This window comes from Salvelinus alpinus, chromosome 26 (genome assembly GCF_045679555.1).
Source record: "Salvelinus alpinus chromosome 26, SLU_Salpinus.1, whole genome shotgun sequence".
Taxonomy (NCBI): domain Eukaryota; kingdom Metazoa; phylum Chordata; class Actinopteri; order Salmoniformes; family Salmonidae; genus Salvelinus; species Salvelinus alpinus.
Window position 1 is genome coordinate 6,169,602 of NC_092111.1, and position 23,029 is coordinate 6,192,630.

General features: G+C 44.9%; 1 protein-coding gene across 1 annotated transcript; it reads right to left on the bottom strand.

Annotated features, from left to right (window-relative positions):
- Positions 1 to 12,713: 12,713 nt before the first annotated feature.
- Positions 12,714 to 16,255, bottom strand: LOC139554514 (protein FAM167A-like). Its single transcript, XM_071367361.1, has 2 exons — positions 15,760 to 16,255; positions 12,714 to 13,223 (listed from the first exon to the last, which is right to left on the bottom strand). Exons 1-2 carry the CDS (start codon positions 15,925 to 15,927, stop codon positions 13,113 to 13,115), a joined length of 279 nt encoding a protein of 92 aa, XP_071223462.1. The 5' UTR covers positions 15,928 to 16,255; the 3' UTR covers positions 12,714 to 13,112.
- Between the last annotated feature and the right edge of the window lie 6,774 nt (positions 16,256 to 23,029).

The following is a 23,029-nucleotide window of genomic DNA, read 5'->3' on the forward strand; positions in this document are numbered from 1 at the left end:
CAATGTGATTTTCTGGATTTTTGTTTTAGATTCCGTCTCTCACAGTTGAAGTGTACCTATGATAAAAATGACAGACCTCTACATGCTTTGTAAGTAGGAAAACCTGCAAAATCGGCAGTGTATCAAATACTTGTTCTCCCCACTGTATAAACATATGGATGAGCAATAACCGAGCGGCATAGGCAAGATGCAATAGATTGTATAAAATACAGTATATACATATTAGATGAGTAATGCAAGATATGTAAACATTATTAAAGTGGCATTATTAAAGTGACTAGTGATCCATTTATAAAAATGGCCAATGATTTCAAGTCTGTATATAGGCAGCAGGCTCACTGTGTTAGTGATGGCTGTTTAACAGTCTGATGGCCTTGAGATAGAAGCTATTTTTCAGTCTCTCGGTTCCTGCTATGATGCACCTGTACTGACCTCCTGGATGGTAGTGGGGTGAACAGGCAGTGGGTGGTTGTTGTCCTTGATGATCTTTTTGACCTTCCTGTGACATCAGGTGCTGTAGGTGTCCTGGAGGGCAGGTAGTCTGCCCCTGGTGATGCGTTGTGCAGACCACACCACCCTCTAGAGAGCCCTGCAGTTATGGACGATGCAGTTGCCGTACCAGGCGGTGATGCAGCCTGACAAGATGCTCTCAATTGTGCATCTGTAAAAGTTTGTGAGGGTTTTAGGTGGCTACTTAAAATAAAATATATAAAATATATTTTGATTTGTTTAACACTCTTTTGGTTCCTACATTATTTCATATGTGTTATTTCATAGTCTTCTCTATTATTCTACAATGTGGAAAATAGCAAAAAAAATAAGAAAAACCCTTCAATGTGTAGGTGTGTCCAAACTTTTGACTGGAACTGTATATACATTTTTAAGATAAATATGTCATCCCTGAAGAGGTGGAAGTCTGCCTCTTCTTTGGTGGAGTTTAACCCTACCTGTTCCTACCCCAGGCGAACAGCCTGATAGAACTGGACACTACCACTCAACACACGCTGTAATTCTTCTGAAGTCAAATCTCATACCCCCAAGTACTTCTCTGCAGCTGCCACCACAAAATCCATTTTCTGTGACTGATGTTCCATCTCTGTGGTACAGTTGACAACCATTGCTATGAATGCTAAGAAGCCAAGCTTACGGAAACATATATTACTCATTGGCCTATCCCTCTGCTCTGGCACAGATCTACTACTCACAGGGATCCTCTCAGAATCCCTCACATTTGATCCACCCTACTCTACTTTCTTCACTGCCTCAGCATACGACACCTTCGACACTACTCTGACCTGGCCACCTCAACCTGCCTCACGCACCGGACACCTCCGATCCCCAGCAACATGAGCACCCCTACAGTTGACACACACAACTTTCCCCACCAAAACTAGGAGGTGGAAGTAGTGCAGCGGCAGCTGTTTAAGGGGGTCAGCCGCAGCATCAGCACTACAATGTACACGAGACTAATCTGAAATCCTTCTCGGAATGTATCCTGCTGTGCGGAAGAATGCCATGTACATAATGGTAGCACATTTTGGACACAGTCTCAGTGGTCCTTCACCCCTGAAGACTCTGAAAATACTTGTATTTCTTTTTTGACCAAAATTTTAAAGAGATTCTCGGTACTTTGTTATACTTTTTAGAAAGTATCACTCACAAGCCAAAAGTGCCCGCCTGAAAATTACATACTATATCACATAGCCGCAGATACATCTTTGCACGCTCTTGGCATTCTCTCAACCAGCTTCACCTGGAATGCTTTTCCAATAGTCTTGAAGGAGTTCCCACATATGCTGAACACTTGTTGGCTGCTTTTCCTTCACTCTGTGGTCCAACTCATCTCAAACCATCTCAATTGGGTTGATGGCAGGTGATTGTGGAGGACAGGTCATCTGATGCAGCACTCCATTTAATTTTTAAATTTTACCATTATTTAACTAGGCAAGTCAGTTAAGAACAAATTCTTATTTTCAATGACGGCCTAGGAACAATGGGTTAACTGCCTTGTTCAGGGGCAGAACGGCAGGTTTTTACCTTGTCAGCTCAGGGATTCCATCTTGCAACCTTTCGGTTACTAGTCCAACGCTCTAACCACAAGGCTACCTGCCCACCCCATCACTCTCCTTCTTGGTCAAATAGTCCTTACACAGCCTGGAGGTGTGTTGGGTCATTGTCCTGTTGAAAAACAAATGATAGTACCACTAAGCGCAAACCAGATGGGATGGCGTATCGCTGCAGAATGCTGTGGTAGCCATGCTGGTTAAGTGTGCCTTGAATTCTAAATAAATCACTGACAATGTCACCAGCAAAGCACCCCCACACCATCACACCACCTCCTCCATGCTTCACGGTGGGAACCACACATGTAGAGATAGTCCGTTCAACTACTCTGCGTCTCACAAAGACACGACGGTTGGAACCGATAATCTCATCAGACCAAAGGACAGATTTCCACCGGTCTAATGTCCATTGCTCGTGTTTCTTGGCCCAAGCAAGTCTCTTCTTCTTATTGGTGTCTTTTAGTAGTGGTTTCTTTGCAGCAATTTGACCACAAAGGCCTAATTTATGTAGTCTCCTCTGAACAGTTGATGTTAAGATGTGTCTGTTACTTGAACTCTGTGAAGCATTTATTTGGGCTGCAATTTCTGAGGCTGGTAACTCTAATGAACTTATCCTCTGCAGCAGAGGTAACTCTGGGTGGTGGTCCTCATGATAGCCAGTTTCATCCTAGCGCTTGATGGTTTTTGCGACTGCACTTGAAGAAACTTTAAAAGTTCTTGAACTTTTCCATATTGACTGACCTTCATGTCTTAAAGTAATGATGGACTGTTGTTTCTCTTTGCTTATTTGAGTTGTTCTTGCCATAATATGGACTTGGTCTTTTACCAAATATTTCTGTATACCACCCCTACCTTGTCACAACACAACTGATTGGCTTAAACGCATCAAGAGGGAAAGAAATTCCACCAATTAATTTCTAACAAGGTTCAGCTGTTAATTGAAATGCATTCCAGGTGACTACCTCATGAAGCTGGTTGGGAGAATGCCAAGAGTGTTCAAAGCTGTCATCAAGGCAAAGGGTGGCTACTTTGAAGAATCTCAAATATAAAATATATTTTGAAATACAAAAATTTGAAATACAAATATAAATATAAAATATATTTTGAGATGTTTAAAAAATGTTTGGTTACTACATGGTTCCATATGTGTTATTTCATAGCTTTGATGTCTTCACTATTATTAAACAATGTAAAAAACAGTAAAAAAAAACCTTGAATGAGTAAGTATGTCCGAACTTTTAACTGGTACTGTATAATAGTGTTCATGAGCATGGCCTTATTTCTATTACAGCATGTCGGATGACTGTCATTCATATTCCATTCACCCCGTTCAATGTAACATCGATAGGTTTAGGCTACTATATGATACACAAATTTGCCCTATACCCATCATGAGGTTGCTACAACCTAGCCTATGAATGAAAGTTTACAACGTAGGTGCACACAGGTCGAGAGACAAATTCGAGTTGACAGACAGTGACACATGGACAGACAGTGATATTCAATACAGCCTTGCACACTCTTGCCTGCATCTAGCTGATATAGGGTGTAATCATTACTCCAACAGTTGCAAACGAGAGTTTCTATTTGACAAATTCCGAGATGTTTATCCCCGTTTTGTTCCATTTGCTTACATTTAAGAAGTGTTTTTCAACAGAATCGGTGGAATGAATACACCCCTGATCACGCACTAAACACAGTTCACTTTCATAGAAACCACTCTGTAGTCATTCTTGCATCTTTGCACCCTCTCACCTCTTCCCTTCACGTGTAGACTTCAATGCACAACATATCAGGTGTATGTGACCAGGCGAAAAAAACTTTCAAAGCCAAACAGCTACACACAGCTTACATCGTTGTCCCCATATTAGCTAAAGTAATGTCTTAGTCAGCATAGCTAATAGAACTATAAATTAGTAAAAACCAAAAGCTTACCTTGACTTGGAAGAGTTCCAGTGTTGTGTTTGAAATTCATAGCAAGGTAGCTAACATAGCACCCCTCTGTTGTGTTCCAATAGGCTAAATTAGCTAGCTACATTTGTTAGCTAAGTAACGTTAAGTGAAAAAATGACAAAATCACTCTCTATTTCTCTCTCGCTTCTCTTTCATTTTGGAAGAAATGAATTTGTTAGAAACTGGTCAACTACTGTCTTTCTCTCTCTTTGAGTCAACTATTCACAACATTTTATGCACTGCAGTACTAGCTAGCTGTAGCTTATGCTTTCAGTACTAGATTCATTCTCTGATCCTTTGATTGGGTGGACAACATGTCAGTTCATGCTTCAAGATAGGTTGGAGGACGTCCTCCGGAAGTTGTCATAATTACTGTGTAAGTCTATGGAAGAGGGTGAGAACCATGAGCCTCCTAGGTTTTGTATTGAAGGCAATGTACCAAGAGGAGGATGGAAGCTACCCTACAGAGTGCTGTTACTGTAGACTACTGTAGACCTTCTTTGCAAAATAATGTTTTGTCATGACTGTCACCCACAGAGGGGGGAGGAGGGAACTGCTGGGGGTTAACACCTCACACCCTGTTGTAAATCAAGGAGAGAACACTCAGAAATCCCTCTACAAATTCACCCATGTGTTTTGTTTTAAGAATACTTTTCCCGCTGAAACTCTAACACGTTTAAAAATAACTACTGGAACAATATTTATTGGGGAATGGTCAGAGACGACCTAAAAGAACACTAATGTCGTTTTGCGTGTTTATTTTGTGAGGTCATTAAAAATGCTATTAAGGAAATACTGTAACTTGAAAAGTATACACACTACATGTACGAAGTTTCCATTCTCTGGTATGTGCATCCTATATGAAAAATGATTAAAGTATTTTTGTTGAGAGAGGGATGTTATCCCACTGCTCTCCAGGTTTATGAAGGTAGTTCGACGTCTGTGTCCAGCAATGGCCCTCTCGGTGTCAATCTGGAACCTTGACGTGGTGCTGTCAGTGCTTGCTAAGCTATCAGAACAGCGATTACTCACCTCGAACTTGACAAAGATTTTTCTTTAACAAGTCGAAGTCGAAGGATTTACTGCTGCTCCCGGACTAGGCCCAAATCTCCGTCATTCGCATGAAGAGGAGACGCCGATACAGGAGACGCAGATCCGGGTGCCTTGTGAGAATTAGTTGGTGCAATCATTGGAGAATAACTGGATGAGCTCCGTTCGAGACTATCCTACTAACAGGACATTAAAAACTAATATCTTTGGCTGGGTTTTCCATGCATCGCAAGACAGAACAGCTACCTCTGGTAAGATGAGGGTGGTGGTGTGTCTCTATGTGTCAATAACAAAATCTAATAGGGGAAAGGGTATATACAACTGAATGCATTCAATTGAAATGTGTCTTCCGCATTTAACCCAACCCCTCTGAATCAGAGAGGTGTGGGGGGCTGTCATAATCGACATCCACGTCTTCATAACCCGGGGAACAGTGGGTTAACTGCCTTGCTCAGGGGCAGGACGACAGATTCTTATCTTGTCAGCTCGGGTATTCTATCCAGCAACCTTTCGGTTACTGGCCCAACGCTCTAACCACTGCCGCCCCATAATATTAAAGAAGCTTCGAGGTTTTGCTCACCTGATGTTTCGTAGCTGTCTATTTACCACCATAAACCGATGCTGGCACTAAGACCGCACTCAGAGAGCTGTATAAGGCTATAAGCAAACAATAAAATTATCATCCAGAGATGGCTCTCCTAGTGGCTGGGGACTTTAATGCAGGAAAACTTAAATTCTGTCACGTTCCTGACCTGTTTTCTGTTTAGTTTTGTGTGTTAGTTGGTCAGGACGTGAGTTTGGGTGGGCATTCTATGTTGTCTGTTTCTATGTTGGTTTAGGGTTGCCTGGTATGGCTCTCAATTGGAGGCAGGTGTTTGGCGTTCCTCTAATTGAGAGTCATATTTAGGTAGGCTGTTCACAATGTTTGTTTGTGGGTGGTTGTCTCCTGTGTCTGTGTTTATGTTACACCATACGGGATTGTTTCGGTTTGTTTCGTGCGTTTATGTAGTCTGTTCCTGTGTCAGCGTGCTTCGTGTATATGTAAGTTCGTTTGTTCAGGTCTGTCTACATCGTTTTGTTATTTTGTTAGTTATATCCAGTATAGTTCGTTTTCGTCTGTCTATTTTGTTTATTTAATAAATCATTATGTCTTCAAACTCCGCTGCATTTTGGTTCAATCCCTGCTCCTCCTCTTCGGATGAAGAGGAGGAGGAAAACCGTTACAGAACCACCCACCGATCCAGAACCAAGCGGCGTGAATTCGAGCAGTGGCCTGCTACACAGGAATCATGGACTTGGGAGGAAATATTGGACGGTAAAGGTCCATGGGCACAGCCAGGAGAATATCGCCGTCCCAAAGCTGAGCTGGAGGAAGCGAAAGCAGAGAGGCGGCGATATGAGGAGGCAGCAAGAAGACGTGGCTGGAAACCGGAGAATCAAGCCCAAAACCGGAGTTATGAGGGGACGCGTCTTGCACGGAAGCCCGAAAAGCCCGTGAGTAACACCCAAAAATTTCTTGGGGGGGGGCTAAGGGGTTGTGGGCCAAGGGCAGGTAGGAGACCTGCGCCCACTTCCCAGGCTAACCGTGGAGAGCGGGAGTACGGACAGACACCGTGTTACGCAGTAGAGCGCACGGTGTCTCCTGTACGTGTGCATAGCCCGGTGCGGGTTATTCCACCTCCCCGCACTGGTAGGGCTAGATTGGGCATTGAGCCAGGTGTCATGAGGCCGGCTCAACGCGTCTGGTCTCCAGTGCGTCTCCTCGGGCCGGCATACATGGCACCTGCCTTACGCATGGTTTCCCCGGTTCGCCTACATAGCCCGGTGCGGGTTATTCCACCTCCCCGCACTGGTCGGGCGACCGGGAGCATTCAACCAGGTAAGGTTGGGCAGGCTCAATGCTCAAGAGAGCCAGTACGCCTGCACGGTCCGGTATTTCCGGCGCCACCTCCCCGCCCCAGCCTAGTACCTACAGTGCCTACACTACGCACTAGGCTACCAGTGCGTTTCCAGAGCCCTGTTCCTCTTCCACGCACTCTCCCTATAGTGCGTGTATCCAGTTCCGGCCCCACGCACTAAGCCACCTGTGCGTCTCCTAAGTCCTGTACACACTGTCACTTCTCCCCGTACTAGTCCTGAGGTGCGTGCCCTCAGCCCGGTGCCACCAGTGCCGGTACCACGCACCAGGTATAGAGTACGCTTTGAGAGTCCAGTGTGCCCTGTCCCTGCTCCCCGCACTAGTATGAAGGTGCGTGTCCTTAGCCCGGTGCCTCCAGTTCCGGCACCACGCACCAGGTCTACAGTGCGCCTTATCCGGCCAGAGCCATCCGTCTCCTCAGCGCCATCTGAGCCATCCGTCTCCCCAGCGCCATCTGAGCCATCCGTCTCCCCAGCGCCATCTGAGCCATCCGTCTCCCCAGCGCCATCTGAGCCATCCGTCTCCCCAGCGCCGTCTGAGCCATCCGTCTGCAATGAGCCTGCAAAGCCGCCCGTCTGCCATGAGCCTGCAAAGCCGCCCGTCTGCCATGAGCCTACAGAGCCGCCCGCCAGACAGGAGCCGCTAGAGCCGTCCGCCAGACAGGAGCCGCTAGAGCCGCCCGTCAGACAGGATCTGCCAGAGCCGCCAACCAGACAGGATCTGCCAGAGCCGCCAACCAGACAGGATCTGCCAGAGCCGTCAACCAGACAGGATCTGCCAGAGCCGCCAACCAGACAGGATCTGCCAGAGCCGTCAGCGAGCCATGAGCAGCCAGAGCCGTCAGCGAGCCATGAGCAGCCAGAGCCGTCAGCGAGCCATGAGCAGCCAGAGCCGTCAGCGAGCCATGAGCAGCCAGAGCCGTCAGAGAGCCATGAGCGTCCAGAGCCGTCAGCCTGCCATGAGCGTCCAGAGCCGTCAGCCTGCCATGAGCGTCCAGAGCCGTCAGCCTGCCATGAGCGTCCAGAGCCGTCAGCCTGCCATGAGCGTCCAGAGCCGTCAGCCTGCCATGAGCGTCCAGAGCCGTCAGCCTGCCATGAGCGTCCAGAGCCGTCAGTCAGCCATGAGCTGTCCCTCAGCCAGAAGCGGCTAGTAATCCTGAACTGCCCCTCAGTCCAGAGCTGTCTCTCTGTCCGGAGCTGCCCTTCTATCCTGAGCTACCTCTCTCTCCTGAGCTACCTCTCTCTCCTAAGCGATCCCTCTGTCCTGAGCTATCCCTATGTCCTGAGCTACCTTGTCCCAGAGCTGTCCTTGATTCTGGTGTTGCCCCTAAATTTAGGTGGGGTTATTTGGAGGGTGGTCATTGTGGGGAGGCTAAGGAAGCGGGGATTGATTATGGTGGGGTGGGAACCACGCCCGGAGCCTAAGCCACCACCGTGGTCAGATGCCCACCCAGACCCTCCCCTGGACTTTTTGGTGATGCGTTCGGAGTACGCATCTTGAGGGGGGGGTTATGTCACGTTCCTGACCTGTTTTCTGTTTAGTTTTGTGTGTTAGTTGGTCAGGACGTGAGTTTGGGTGGGCATTCTATGTTGTCTGTTTCTATGTTGGTTTAGGGTTGCCTGGTATGGCTCTCAATTGGAGGCAGGTGTTTGGCGTTCCTCTAATTGAGAGTCATATTTAGGTAGGCTGTTCACAATGTTTGTTTGTGGGTGGTTGTCTCCTGTGTCTGTGTTTATGTTACACCATACGGGATTGTTTCGGTTTGTTTCGTGCGTTTATGTAGTCTGTTCCTGTGTCAGCGTGCTTCGTGTATATGTAAGTTCGTTTGTTCAGGTCTGTCTACATCGTTTTGTTATTTTGTTAGTTATATCCAGTATAGTTCGTTTTCGTCTGTCTATTTTGTTTATTTAATAAATCATTATGTCTTCAAACTCCGCTGCATTTTGGTTCAATCCCTGCTCCTCCTCTTCGGATGAAGAGGAGGAGGAAAACCGTTACAAATTCATTTTACCTCATTTCTACCAGCATGTCACATGTGCGACCAGAGGAAAAAAAACTCTAGACCACCTTTACTCCACACACAGAAACGCGTGCAAAGCTCTCGCTCGCCCTCCTTTTGGCAAATCTGACCATAATTATATCCTCCTGATTCCTGCTTACAAGCAAAAATGAAAGCAGAAAGTACCAGTGACTCGCTCAATACGGATGTGGTCAGATGACATAGATGCTAAGCTACTGGACTATTTATCCGATGGCATTGAGGAGTACGACACATCAGACACCGGCTTCATCAATAAGTGCATCAATGACGTCGTCCCCACAGTGACCGTACGTACATACCCCAACTGGAAGCCATGGATTTCACTCGTGAGGTAGTGTTCAATGTTGCATGCAAAATTGCACATTCGAAAACCCCATTTGGATGTAAACAATTGGACAAATGGGGTTTGATCTTTTGATATTGCTGTGTGGCTCCAGACCCTGAGGAATGAGGAGCAATGTACTGGATGATCAGCGGTCACTGAAGGGTTTGACACGTTGTGATGATGTCCCAGCTTCTGTATGGACCCCAGGAAGAGTAGCTGCTGCTTTTGCAACAGCTAATGGGTATCCAAATAAAACCCGAAATGTACTGTTCAAGGTAGACTGTGATGTTACAGACACCTATGAAGAGTTATATGAAATGCGCTTCGTTTGCAAATTGCTTAGTAGGCCTACTGTATGTTTGTGCACTGGATAGATCAATGATACACACTGCAGTAACACTGTTCAGTTGTCTAGATGGGTCCACACTTTTCAGTGTTAAATTAACACACTGTTTAGTGTAAAACCTTATTTGCATATTTCCCAGAGTGCCTTCCCTTTCGAGTGAGTTAAAACCTCTTTAGGCTAGGGGGCAGTATTTTGATGTTTGGATGAAAAACGTGCCCAAAGTAAACTGCCTATTTCTCAGGCCCAGAAGTGAACACCCATTACTGTATTTGCTAGCGATAGAAATGGTTGTTGCATTCATTCATTTTCAGTCCTGTGGCCTTCACTAAGTGAGATCCTGAGTGAATTTGTTATCATTAAAATGTTATTATTTAAGACAATACAATACCTATTTCATAAGACCTTATTTTGAGGGCCTAGTTTGACCCTAATACAGTGGCTTGTAGCTTATGCTGGTTTGCAAAGTGATGTGTAATTCCTATTGGAATCCAGCCAGAGTGGGGATATGCAACATTTAGGTGTTTTATTCACCTGCAAACTGCATTCAGAATGACTGCCAGTGTTGGGAAGACTAAGGCTGTTAATTAAACACCGAATTGTCTTGGAGCGTTTTTTCTATTTCGAACTCCGGTGCATTTACCACCTTAGTTCGATTAGTTTGGACTGGTGCACTCTATCTGCACTAAACAATGCACCGTGGTTCGCTCAAAAAGGGTGGTCTCTGTGCGATTCAATTTGTGCCATGGTGCAGTTCACTGCAGGTAAGAATGCAGTCCGGACCAAACACAGGAAAATAACCAGAGTTACGCAGTATTATTGGTTGTTTGACAGCAAGCATTTGATGAAATGCACTGCACACAACCTCATAACTTGACATCTCTGAAACATTCTGTGAGTAGCAGCGCATCCGATGCAGATTAAGGGAGATGGGGGCTATACCGGGGATATAGGCTACTTACTATAGCCTATTCACGTCGCAGTAGGAGTGGCTATTGTGCTGTTTCCTCCCACATGTTGTTGGAAGACCAAAGCAAAAGTGATATAAAGATTGGGACACACAAGTGACGCTTCATGATAATCATAGATGGATATAACGTAAGCATTTTTGTAAAACAAACAAATGACTTGTGAGGACATGTACCACATTGAACCAATGTGGAATAGATGTTGAATTTAGGTCTGTGCCCAGGGGGTGGTTTTGTTGATGAATTTCAGTTCATTTAATATTTGGCAATTTGAAACCAAGCGGACCAAATAAAAAAAATACAGTCTAACAAATAATCAAACTCTGATTCGAACTAACCTATGTGTGAAAACACCCTAAGATATGAGACTACCTAAAGCATCTAAACTGTAAAAAAAACATTTCAGTAATGGGTGCAATAAGTAATAGATTGGATTAGTTTAGAAAAATGTATGTCATTTATATTTGAGTAGCATAAGATTAATTAATCAATAAAAAAACATAGATATTGAAACAAACCTGCAATAAAGCATGCTGGGAAATATGATAATAATGGGCGTGGCTTTGCTTTAACGCTGGATATTAACACCAACACTTTTACACCAACGAGTGTTAATTTTACACTTACAGGGTTAATTTAACTCCCGAATCAATACTAGAACTGTTACACAGAAAAACCAACATTAGGTTACGCTGGCCAATTTGCTGTGCAGAAGCAACAAGCGAATATATATTTTTTAAGAATAAACCATGAAACTTAAAGTCTCGGTGACAGTTGGGCTTTTGACTTCACATGTTTTCTGATATGACAGAAATAACTGTACAGCACGTCATATTTTTTAAATCTTTATTGTTCTGGCATGCTATGTACAGTACCTATCCCAAATGCAGTTACAGTAGCAAGGATAAACACCTCCACTTGTCCATTAAACATTATATCCATTAAACAGTATCCTATCTTGTTCACTTTGATGCCCTTTCTTCGAAAAAACATTTTACTTGACCCTTCATTGTATTGTATGATTCTGCTGGATCAGCCAACTTGCTATTACTCCAGAAGGCCAACCTGTGTGCCATCAAACGAACAGACACATAATCTCAATCTAAGGTGCGTCGTCATTCATTATAGTAAGTATTTACACTGTATGTTACTGACATTCATGTTTTAGTCTATAAACATCGGTGCGCAATTACAGTGTTGTACAACAAATCAATATATACAGGATGTGGGTGGATGATACAAACTGCATATTAATTTGACCTTCTACAAATACTGTATTTCAGTAACAACAGACCGTTTCAAGTCATATGGAAGAGTATTAGAGCTTATTGGAATGATATGCAGTCATGATATTGAAATTGTTGAGACATTACAGGCAATATGCTACCATAAGTAATGGTTATTCTCTCTTAAATGTACTATGATACCTTTATGACCTTTGTACATGTCACGAATCCCGCCGAGGATGGTGCCTCTTCCTGTTCGGGCGGCGCTCGGCGGTCGTCGTCACCGGCCTACTAGCTGCCATCGATTCTTTTCTTTTTGTTTCTGTTAGTTTGGGCTGATTGGGTGCACCTGTTTTGAGTTTAGTTTGGTGGGTAGGCTATTTAAGGGTAGGTAGCCCGCTGGCTGTGGTGCGGGCTTCTGTCAGAGCTGCTAGGAGTACTGGGTGGAGGAGTCAAGCGCAGAGAGCAGGTATTCAAGAGCGTGGATTTTATTTCCTGTAGACAGGGAAACGATCATGCCCAAACACACGGGCGCATGAAAATACCAGTCCAAACACACAGGACTAAACTGTCCGGAAAATAAACAATCCACATAAAATCCAACACCAAATAACAGAGAACAAGCCCGCACAACAGCCAGCGGGCTACCTACCCTTAAATAGCCTACCCACCAAACTAAACTCAAAACAGGTGCACCCAATCAGCCCAAACTAACAGAAACAAAAAGAAAAGAATCGATGGCAGCTAGTAGGCCGGTGACGACGACCGCCGAGCGCCGCCCGAACAGGAAGAGGCACCATCCTCGGCGGGATTCGTGACAGTACAGTGATAGCAGCTGTTGTTGTTTCTCCCATCTAGTTAGAGTTTAAAATGACACAGCTTACTTAAGCTCTGCAGTCTCAGACGTTGAATTATTCCCTCACACGCACGTGAGCATAGATGATATAGATGATATTGTGGTATATGCCTGACATTGACTATGTGGTCAGTCCATAAGAGAGTACTTTTTGTGGTTTTATTAAGGCACAGAGCTTCTTCTGCTGAAAGTCCTTTTTGGTAGAGATGACCCAAGAGGAGATGGTGTCATTCTATTGGACAGGCAGGATATGGAAAAACCCACTTCCCCTGAGCTGGAGTAAACACTACTACCACTGCCCCCTGCCTCGCTCTCAAAGTCCCAGCTCCTATCCTCCTCTGTCTCCTCATCCTCCTTTTCCTTTTCTTCCTACTCCTCCTTCTCCTCTTCCTCGCCACTCTCAAGCTTGAGCTCTTGGATTGCTGTGTGAGGGTCCATCAGCTGTTGTATCAAGGCCTGGTCCTGAGATTGCATCTCCATCTGCACAAAAGAGTTGGGACTTTAAACAGAGAGACAAAGACAAAGACACATCAAATATAGAAATAAAAAATAGACATAGAAGAGAAAGATAGACACAGACGTGACATACACTGAAACAGACACAAGCAAATGTGAAATGCTGTGACATATAGTATTCACAGGCAAATACGAGCTATTACAGAGAAAGAAATAGATAGCAGAAACAATTGTCAAGTAGTTTAGAAAAATTGTTCAAAAGACAGAACCAAATGTCATGTAACAAAAATAACCAGTGCAGGACACATCTGTAAGCTACTGATTTGTAGGCCGAAATCCCTCTTTTTGAACAGCGCTGCGGCTTCCTTTGGTCTCTTTTAGCTGATGAGGTTCATGTCCTTTCCCTGACATGACCTGGTTCAACCATTTCAGTTGAGCGCTGCCTCTTTCAGATGCAAATGCTTTTCTCTCTCTCCCTTTCTTCTCTATTCACGAGAGCCAGTCTAATTGCCCTCGTTGTGAGAATAGAATATTCGGAATTCCCCTGAATCGCCAAGTCCAAGTCTGTCCCAGGGAGAGGAATGTTCAAACAAAAAACCGACCATGATCAGATCTGCATTTCTTTCTCTGTTAATTACAGCGTCAGACTGGGATTGGGCTCCGACTGAAAGGATGTGATGTGGCTTTAAAAGCTTTAGAAAAAGAAACATGAACTTTCCTTTGAGTGAAGTATGAGCAGTGGGCTTCCTGTGGGATGATATCCCCCTTGACTCGTGTGTGTTTTCTGTGTGTATTCCAGCCATTGCAGCAGATCAAACTATGCCTAATATCCCATGGAGGAATACACAGTAAACAAGCGCTTGTTCCTGCTGGAGTTCTTGCTTTTTCTTTTATGAGAACCGCTGAATATTGGGCCATGAGACTTGATGAGAGGCGAGGGTTCTAATTGGTGGAGGTCACTTGTATTTGTGCTGTGTTGCAGCTATGGCACAATGATTGTCTGAATACTGGACACAGGGACTGGAACTGGGCCGGTCCCACTGCATCTGCACAAACCCACGTCTCATGACATCAAAGGCCAGCAATCATTGGTCACTGGGAGGTGGAAGTAATTGGATAGAGTTTACGTGGGTGTCTTATGGGTTGGTGGTCTGAAATTGAAAGAGGAGAAGACCTGCAGTGGATCTGTCAGTGTAGATGGTTTTATAACATGGTCTCTTTATGGACCAGTGGATCTATATAAAATGTTTTGGCCATTGGGCAGCAGGTAGCCTAGCGATTATGTCACGCCCTGACCTTAGAGAAGCTTTTATTCCTCTATTTTGGTTAGGTCAGGGTGTGACTAGGGTGGGTAGTCTAGTTTTTTATTTTCTATGTTGGCCTGGTATGGTTCCCAATCAGAGGCAGCTGTCTATCATTGTCTCTGATTGGGGATCATATTTAGGCACCCTTTTTCCACCTGTTGTGTGTGAGATCTTGATTTTGTATTGTTGCTTTTTTGCCCTACAAAGCTGTACGTTTCGTTTGTTACTCTTTCTTGTTTTGTGTCGGTTATCATAAATAAATATGATTAACCTACCCCACGCTGCATCTTGGTCCGACCATCCTTCCAACAACGATCGTTACAGATTAAGAGCATTGGGCCAGTAACCAGAAGGTTGATGGTTCAAATCCCAGAGCTGACTAGGTGAACAATCTGTCAATATGCTGCACTTAACTCTAAAATCTCCTGTAAGTCGCTCAGGATAAGAGAATCTGCTAAATGACTCAAATGTAAAATATGTTGTCCATGCACAGTACTGTATGTTTTGTAGTCCAATGCCTATTCTGTTGAACCTAATAAGCCAGAGCTATGCCAGTAAAGTAGCCTATAGTCTTCAGCTCTCTCCCTTAACCAGTGTGTCTTTGTCCCGTCTGACGCAGAGGTTTGGTGTGTTTTGTGTGCTCGGGACACTTGGTTGCCATGACGAGGCACTGGCAAGGACTAAATGGCAAGCGGTTGACATCGTAACATCGCCAGCCTGTCCGCACATCTCAATTACAAGAATGCATTAACGGGACACTCTCACACACTAACAATATGACTGACCAAGAAGATAATTTCATTAGGTGAGCGATACCTTGACCATAGCCCTAATAGCCAACAAAAATGTCTCCATTTCCACTCGAGTCCCACACAGCCAGAAGACCACATGCAGGTCATAGTTTTGGGGGCTTGAGTATTCATATCTAGCATAGAATCATGTTAACATGTCCTCTTTCTCTACAAATATAAAGTATGGAAAGACAAGATAACTCTTGAGTCTCACAGTAACTCACAGTAAATGTGCTGAATAATCGCAATACATTTTCCATGATCATCTGTAAACATACAGGAAAGACCACATTTGTATTTCTGTTGCAAATACAAACACATCAATATATTCATATAGTAAATGTTGCTGAGTATATGTTTAGTCATCCAAGTCCATGGAGACAGAGTACATGTTTGATCAGTTCTAGAGAGACGTCGTCATTCGGATTTCAAAATCTAAGGCTTCAGTCAATTGTCCAGTCTTACCAGTTCCCTGTGCAGCCAGGCCAGTGCACTCTCAATGTACAGTTTTGTAGGGGCAGCTGCCCTTTTCTCCGGGAATGCAGCCCTCCATCTGGAGCTCTTCCTCCAGGCAGGGGTCTCTGGTGGTCCGTGGGTCCCTGGACACAACGGGCCCGGCTGACTTACAGGCATCAAAGGTGGCGTCTTTAGAGGAGAGATCTCCCAGTCAAGTCAGGACCACTTCCATCATGACAGGCTTCAAGTTCTACAATCTGAGCTAAAAACCAATCAGTGTCCCTATAGAATCTATGTTTGGTCTAAGCTTCTCTCGGCTGTAGCGAGACACAGTGTTTTCTGGAGAGTTCTTCTCTTTCTGCTTCACTGCTCTCACTTCCTTGTGTCCTCTCTCATGTCAGTGGTAGTTCTGTCCTGGACTGGAAACTTAAGAGGTTCTCCTCTGTTTTCTTCCCCCTCCTCTGTGGGACAGTGGAGTGGCGTCAGTCATGTGTTAGTGTGATGCAGCAGGAGTGATGTCAGCTCTTTGACCAGAGCTTGTTTATCATTTGAGGGTCTATTTTTAACACACACACACAGGAAGAAGGAGGAGGAGGAAACGGAGGCACGCACGCGCACGCGCACACACACAGACTCTGTCTTAGCTAGCAACCCCTACAAACAAAGCTGCAAATCCAGACAAATTGTCAATTTTTTTTTTGGACATGTCTGCATCTATACTTAGGATTGCGTTCACTACACTTTTAGACCATCAGACAGTATAGGCATCTCCAGACTAGAAAAAGTATCATTTTTCTTGTGAGTAACACGAGGCAGATGTACTGTTGTTCAGATATGAGATGATAGACCATCCCACACCTGACTGACTGTTAGTCCAACACCTTTTACCCATTACACCAAGAGGCTCCAACCTCTTGATAAGGATGGTATGTGTTGTACTAATGTCACTACAATGTGAAATCACCAGGGACATATTGTGTAATATGAAGAACTAAGCTATTGCAAGTCACTGAACCATATTGAAACCCGCCCCCATGCCCTCAAATGTGTTGCTTAACTCTGTTCTGGACTCTTACAGAACAAATGCAGGATATAACAAGATAGCCTACAGTTTTACAGGATACAAGGGATTCCGTTAGATTACACTAAAGCTGTGGTCCTGCACTGGTGAACAGGATCTATTGAACTGTTAAGACGCTGGTTCTCCATCTGATATGACAGAAATTACTAGGATCTTGAGGAGTAGGAGAGTCCAGCTGCAGACAGCAGAACGCTTGCTTGGTGAGAGTACTGAAGAGTTTTATCGCCACCTTTTGGTCATTTCTTGCTTTACACACAGGAAAAGAAAAGTTCTGGTTCCATTTCATTCAACGAACTACATCTCATAAAGGCTTTATATACACTGTATGTCCAAAAGTCTGTGGACACCCCTTCAAACTAGTGGATTCAGCTATTTAAAATCGTGCACACAGCCATGGAATCTCCATAGACAAACATTGGCAGTAGAATGGCCCGTACTGAAGAGCTCAGTGACTTTCAACGTGGCACAGTCATAGGATGCCACCATTCCAACAAGTCAGTTCGTCAAATGTCTGCCCTGTTAGAGCTGCCCTGATCAACTCTAAGTGCTGTTATTGTGAAGTGGAAACGTCTAGGAGCAACAACGGCTCAGCAGCGAAGTGGTAGGCCACACAAGCTCACAGAACGGGACCACCGAGTGCTGAAGCGCGTAGCTTGTAAAAATCGTCTGGCCTCGGTTGCAACACTCACTACAGAGTTCCAAACTGCCTCTGGAAGCAACGTCATGCACTAAAACTGTTAGTTGGGAGCAAAATGAAATGGGTTTCCATGGCCGAGCAGTCGCACACAAGCCTAAGATCACCATGCGCAATGCCAAGTGTCGGTTGGAGTGGTGTAAAGCTCGCTGCCATTGGACTCTGCAGCAGAGGAAACACGTTCTCTGGAGTGACGCTTCACCATCTGGCAGTCAGACGGACAAATCTGGGTTTGCCGGATGCCAGGAGAACTTTACCTACCCAAGTGCATAGTGCCAACTGTAAAATTTGGTGGAGGAGGAATAATGGTCTGGGGCTGTTTTTCATGGTTTGGGCTAGGACCCTTAGTGCCAACGAAGGGACATCTTAACGCTACAACATAAAATTACATTATAGACGATTCTGTGCTTCCAACTTTGTGGCAACAGTTTGGGGAAGACCTTTTCTTGTTTCAGCATGACAATTCCCCCGTGCACTAAGCAAGGTCCATACAGATATGGTTTGTCAAAATCGGTGTGGAAAAACACCTTTGGGATGAATTGGAACGCCGACTGCAAGCCAGGCCTAATCGCCAAACATCAGTGCCCGACTTTACTAATGCTCTTGTGGCTGAGTCCCCGCAGCAATGTTCCAACATCTAGTGGAAAAGCCTTCCCAGAAGAGTAGAGGCGGTTATAGCAGCAAATGGGGGACCGACTCCATATTAATGCCCATGATTTTGGAATGAGATGTTCGACAAGCAGATGTTCACATACTTTTGGTCATGTAGTGTAGCATACATTACCAATAACAGGGGAGGTTAGCATGTTTTGGGGGTATGATCTTTGACCATCTGTAATTTACTCACTCATCATTATTCACAATTAATTCAGGATTATCTGTAATCATGGTAGCATGCTAGCATGCTAGCATCCACATTATTCTTACTTACAATAAAAGTGACTCCAAAATGACACAATACATTATTTACCATTAATTTCAATTGCGCACAAAATAATCTGAAACACAACCAAAACTAACTGCAAATGCATCCAAGTTTGTAGCGTCACAAGCTTGATGTAGTCATTGCGTGCTACGAATATGGGATCAAATACAAAACTTTTGACTACTTTATTTATAACTATCTTTAGGGGTGTCAATAATTTTGAGCCTTACCTTTTTAAGAAAAATATTTAGTAATTGTTAAACAATTGTATTAGTATATATTTTTTGCATACAATATAGCTCAGTATTTGAATTATTTATTTTTTAAAGTCATTACTGCTCATTTTTTATCAAGGGTGTCAATAATTTCAGACCCCACAGTATATACAGAAGCTTAGCAAATGATCTATAAGCTTATGTCATACTTTTCTTTTTTGTAAGGATTATTATTCCACTGTATTTACAGCAGTAACCCTAACCGTAGCTTGGTGTCCACATCCCAGTTCAACTCTAACTGTCACGTTGTATAATGATTGGAGACAGGCTCAGGAATACGAAATCGTTTTTTTTTCTTTTCTCCACCCTAATAAAAGACCAAGGTGTAAACCTCTAAGTAATACACGGGACGAGACCCGTAAAACAAGTGCACAATAACACGTAGCATGGAAGCGGATAGAACATCACAGGTACTCACTAGAGCAATGGACATGGTAACAATAACCGACAAGGACAATGGGGAACAGAGGTCACATATATAGACATACTAATCAGGGGAATGGGAACCAGGTGTGCGTAATGAGACAAGACAGTCTGGGGTTGGTGGTAATGAATCCAGTTCAGTGATGCCTAGAAGGCCGGTGACGTAGACCTCCGGAGCTGGTGAACGAAATGAGCAGCAGTACCGGGGGAACCGGTCCCCACGACGAGAACGGTGGTGTTCCCCTTGGAGTGACAAAGTCCACCGAGTTCGATAATCAATGCAAGGGCACAAGTCCCCCATCTTTCTTTTTTTTTTTTTTATATATATTTTATTTTTGCATTTTCCAATTAAGAACATTCAAAACAAAAGTGAAAAGATATTAGACAACAATATGACAAAGTGACAGTAACAGACGAGCGTAAAAAAATAAAATAAAAAAAGAATTATATATACAAACATGCAATAAATAAGTCATAATAAAGAGTAAAATTAAAAATAATAATAATGAGACATTGGATCATATGGTCACCTGCCATAAGCTACATCAAATCAAATCAAAGCAAATCAAATTTTATTAGTCACATACACATGGTTAGCAGATGTTAATGCGAGTGTAGCGAAATGCTTGTGCTTCTAGTTCCGACAATGCAGTAATAACCAACAAGTAATCTAACCTAACAATTCCACAACTACTACCTTATACACACACACAAGTGTAAAGGGATAAAGAATATGTACATAAAGATATATGAATGAGTGGTGGTACAGAACGGCATGGCAAGATGCAGTAGATGGTATAGAGTACGGTATATACATATGAGATGAGTACTGTAGGGTATGTAAACATAAAGTGGCATAGTTTAAAGTGGCTAGTGGTACATGTATTACATAAAGATGGCAAGATGCAGTAGATGATATAGAGTACAGTATATACATATGAGATGGGTAATGTAGGGTATGTAAACATTATATTAAGTGGCATTGTTTAAAGTGGCTAGTGGTACATTTTTACATAATTTCCATCAATTCCCATTTTTAAAGTGGCTGGAGTTGAGTCAGTATGTTGGCAGCGGCCGCTAAATGTTAGTGGTGGCTGTTTAACAGTCTGATGGCCTTGAGATAGAAGCTGTTTTTCAGTCTCTCGGTCCCTGCTTTGATGCACCTGTACTGACCTCGCCTTCTGGATGATAGCGGGGTGAACAGGCAGTGGCTTGGGTGGTTGTTGTCCTTGATGATCTTTATGGCCTTCCTGTGACATCGGGTGGTGTAGGTGTCCTGGAGGGCAGGTAGTTTGCCCCCGGTGGTGCGTTCTGCAGACCTCACTACCCTCTGGAGAGCCTTACGGTTGTGGGCGGAGCAGTTGCCGTACCAGGCGGTGATACAGCCCGACAGGATGCTCTCGATTGTGCATCTGTAGAAGTTTGTGAGTGCTTTTGGTGACAAGCCGAATTTCTTCAGCCTCCTGAGGTTGAAGAGGCGCTGCTGCGCCTTCTTCACAACGCTGTCTGTGTGGGTGGACCAATTCAGTTTGTCCGTGATGTGTACACCGAGGAACTTAAAACTTTCCACCTTCTCCACTACTGACCCGTCGATGTGGATAGGGGGGTGCTCCCTCTGCTGTTTCCTGAAGTCCACAATCATCTCCTTTGTTTTGTTGACGTTGAGTGTGAGGTTATTTTCCTGACACCACACTCCGAGGGCCCTCACCTCCTCCCTGTAGGCCGTCTCGTCGTTGTTGGTAATCAAGCCTACCACTGTAGTGTCATCCGCAAACTTGATGATTGAGTTGGAGGCGTGCATGGCCACGCAGTCGTGGGTGAACAGGGAGTACAGGAGAGGGCTCAGAACGCACCCTTGTGGGGCCCCAGTGTTGAGGATCAGCGGGGTGGAGATGTTGTTACCTACCCTCACCACCTGGGGGCGGCCCGTCAGGAAGTCCAGGACCCAGTTGCACAGGGCGGGGTCGAGACCCAGGGTCATATTACACATTACGTGTGAAACATTATATAAGGATTATATAGAAATTCAATCAATGTGATATGAGGGGAGATTCTCCATATAGTCAATAAAAGGTTGCCAAATTCTGTAAAATGTCTCTAACTTTTTCCTCAAGCAGTAAGTGATTTTCTCCAATGGGATACAACTATTAACTTCCGATAGCCACATTGCAACTGGCAGGAGGAATCCGATTTCCATTTCAAAGCAATACATTTCTTGGCAATCGCTAGCAATATTTCTGCTTTATAGCATGGCTTTGCCTAAGATTGGAGTTAGTACCCATCTTTCTTTTGAACAAAAAAGAAGCTTGAGGAGGCTGGTGATGTAGAGGGGCGGATAAAACCCTGCTGGAGACTCTCCTGTACGTAGGTCTCCATGGCCTCTGTCTCGGCATAGGAGAGGGGATAGACATGTCCTCTTGGGAGGGCTGAGTCAGACAACAGGCCAATGGCACAGTCCCAGGGGCGATGAGGAGGCAGGCGTGTAGCCTGGGTCTTAGAGAAAACCCGGTGCAGATCCTGGTGTTCCTCCGGTAACTCCACTTGAGGGGCATGGTCCGGACTTTCCACCGTAGTTGTGTTGACAGACACCACGAGACACCTCCCCTGACACTCCTGCGACCAACCCAGCAGTCTCCTCTCGGACCAGGCAATAACGGGGTTATGCCAACTCAACCAGGGGAGACCTAAAACAACGGGGTGCGTGGGGGTGTCTAGAATCAAAAAGGTGATCTGTTCTAAATGGGTGTCATGGGTCAGCAGAGAAACGGGAATAGTGATGTGATGTTCGAGCCCTGTCCCTATTGGACGATTATCCAGGGATCGAACCGGAATGGGTGACTGTAGGGGAACGAACGGAATTGCGTAATGCAGTGGCCAGTGCGCTATCTAAGAGATTCCCGGCAGCTCTGGAATAAATCAGAGCTAACAGGAGTGAGGGGCTAGGGTATTCAGGGAATTTAATGGGAAAACACACTGATTGAGTTGACAGAAAAGGAAGGGAGATCTTACATCCTAACTGGGCTGGAGCAGGACAATTCCCTGGCTTGTCACCTCCTCGCCTATTAGTAGATAGAGGGCAGGTCAGGGAGAAATGACCCCTTTCTCCACAATAGGAGCAGAGGCCCAGATTCCTCCTTCTCCTACGCTCTGCCTCTGGCAAACGTGCAGAGCCCGCCTCCATCGGCTCTGGTCACGGAGCAGGTGTAGCCATGGGCTCCGGATTCCGCGCAGGTCTTCATCGGGACAGCAGGAGGTTGTCCAAACGAATCGCCATGCTGATGAGCTGATCGAGTGACAGGTTGTCATCATGACAGGTTAACTCCATCTGTGCCTCCTCCCGCAGTCCACTGCGGAACACGGTGACCAGAGACGACTCATTCCATCCGGTGGAGGCCGCAATAGTCTGGAACTCCAGGGCGAACTCCGAGGCGGTCCTAGATCTCTGGCGTAGTCATAGTAGGTGCTCATCCCCCCTCTCGGCCCTCCACAGGATGATCAAACACCGAGCGGAAAAGGAGGGTAAAGCGCTCGTAGGACTCTACCTCGGGTCTGCCCGTTTCCCAGACCACGGCACCCCAGTCCAGGGCCCGTCCAGTCAGTGCCGAGATGACGGTGGCAACCCTGTCTCTCCCGAGGCTGTTGTCGTAGCAAGCGACAACAGCCTATTTTCTCCACCCAAATAAAAAAGAAAGGTGTAAAACCTCTAAATAATACACTGGACGAGATCTGGAAATCAAGTGCACAATAACACGTAGTATGGAAGCCGATACAACAGCAAAGGTACTAACTAGAGCAACGGACATGGTAACAATAACCGACAAGGACAATGGGGAACAGAGGGCATATATAAAACAGACGGGGTTGGTGGTAATGAATCCAGT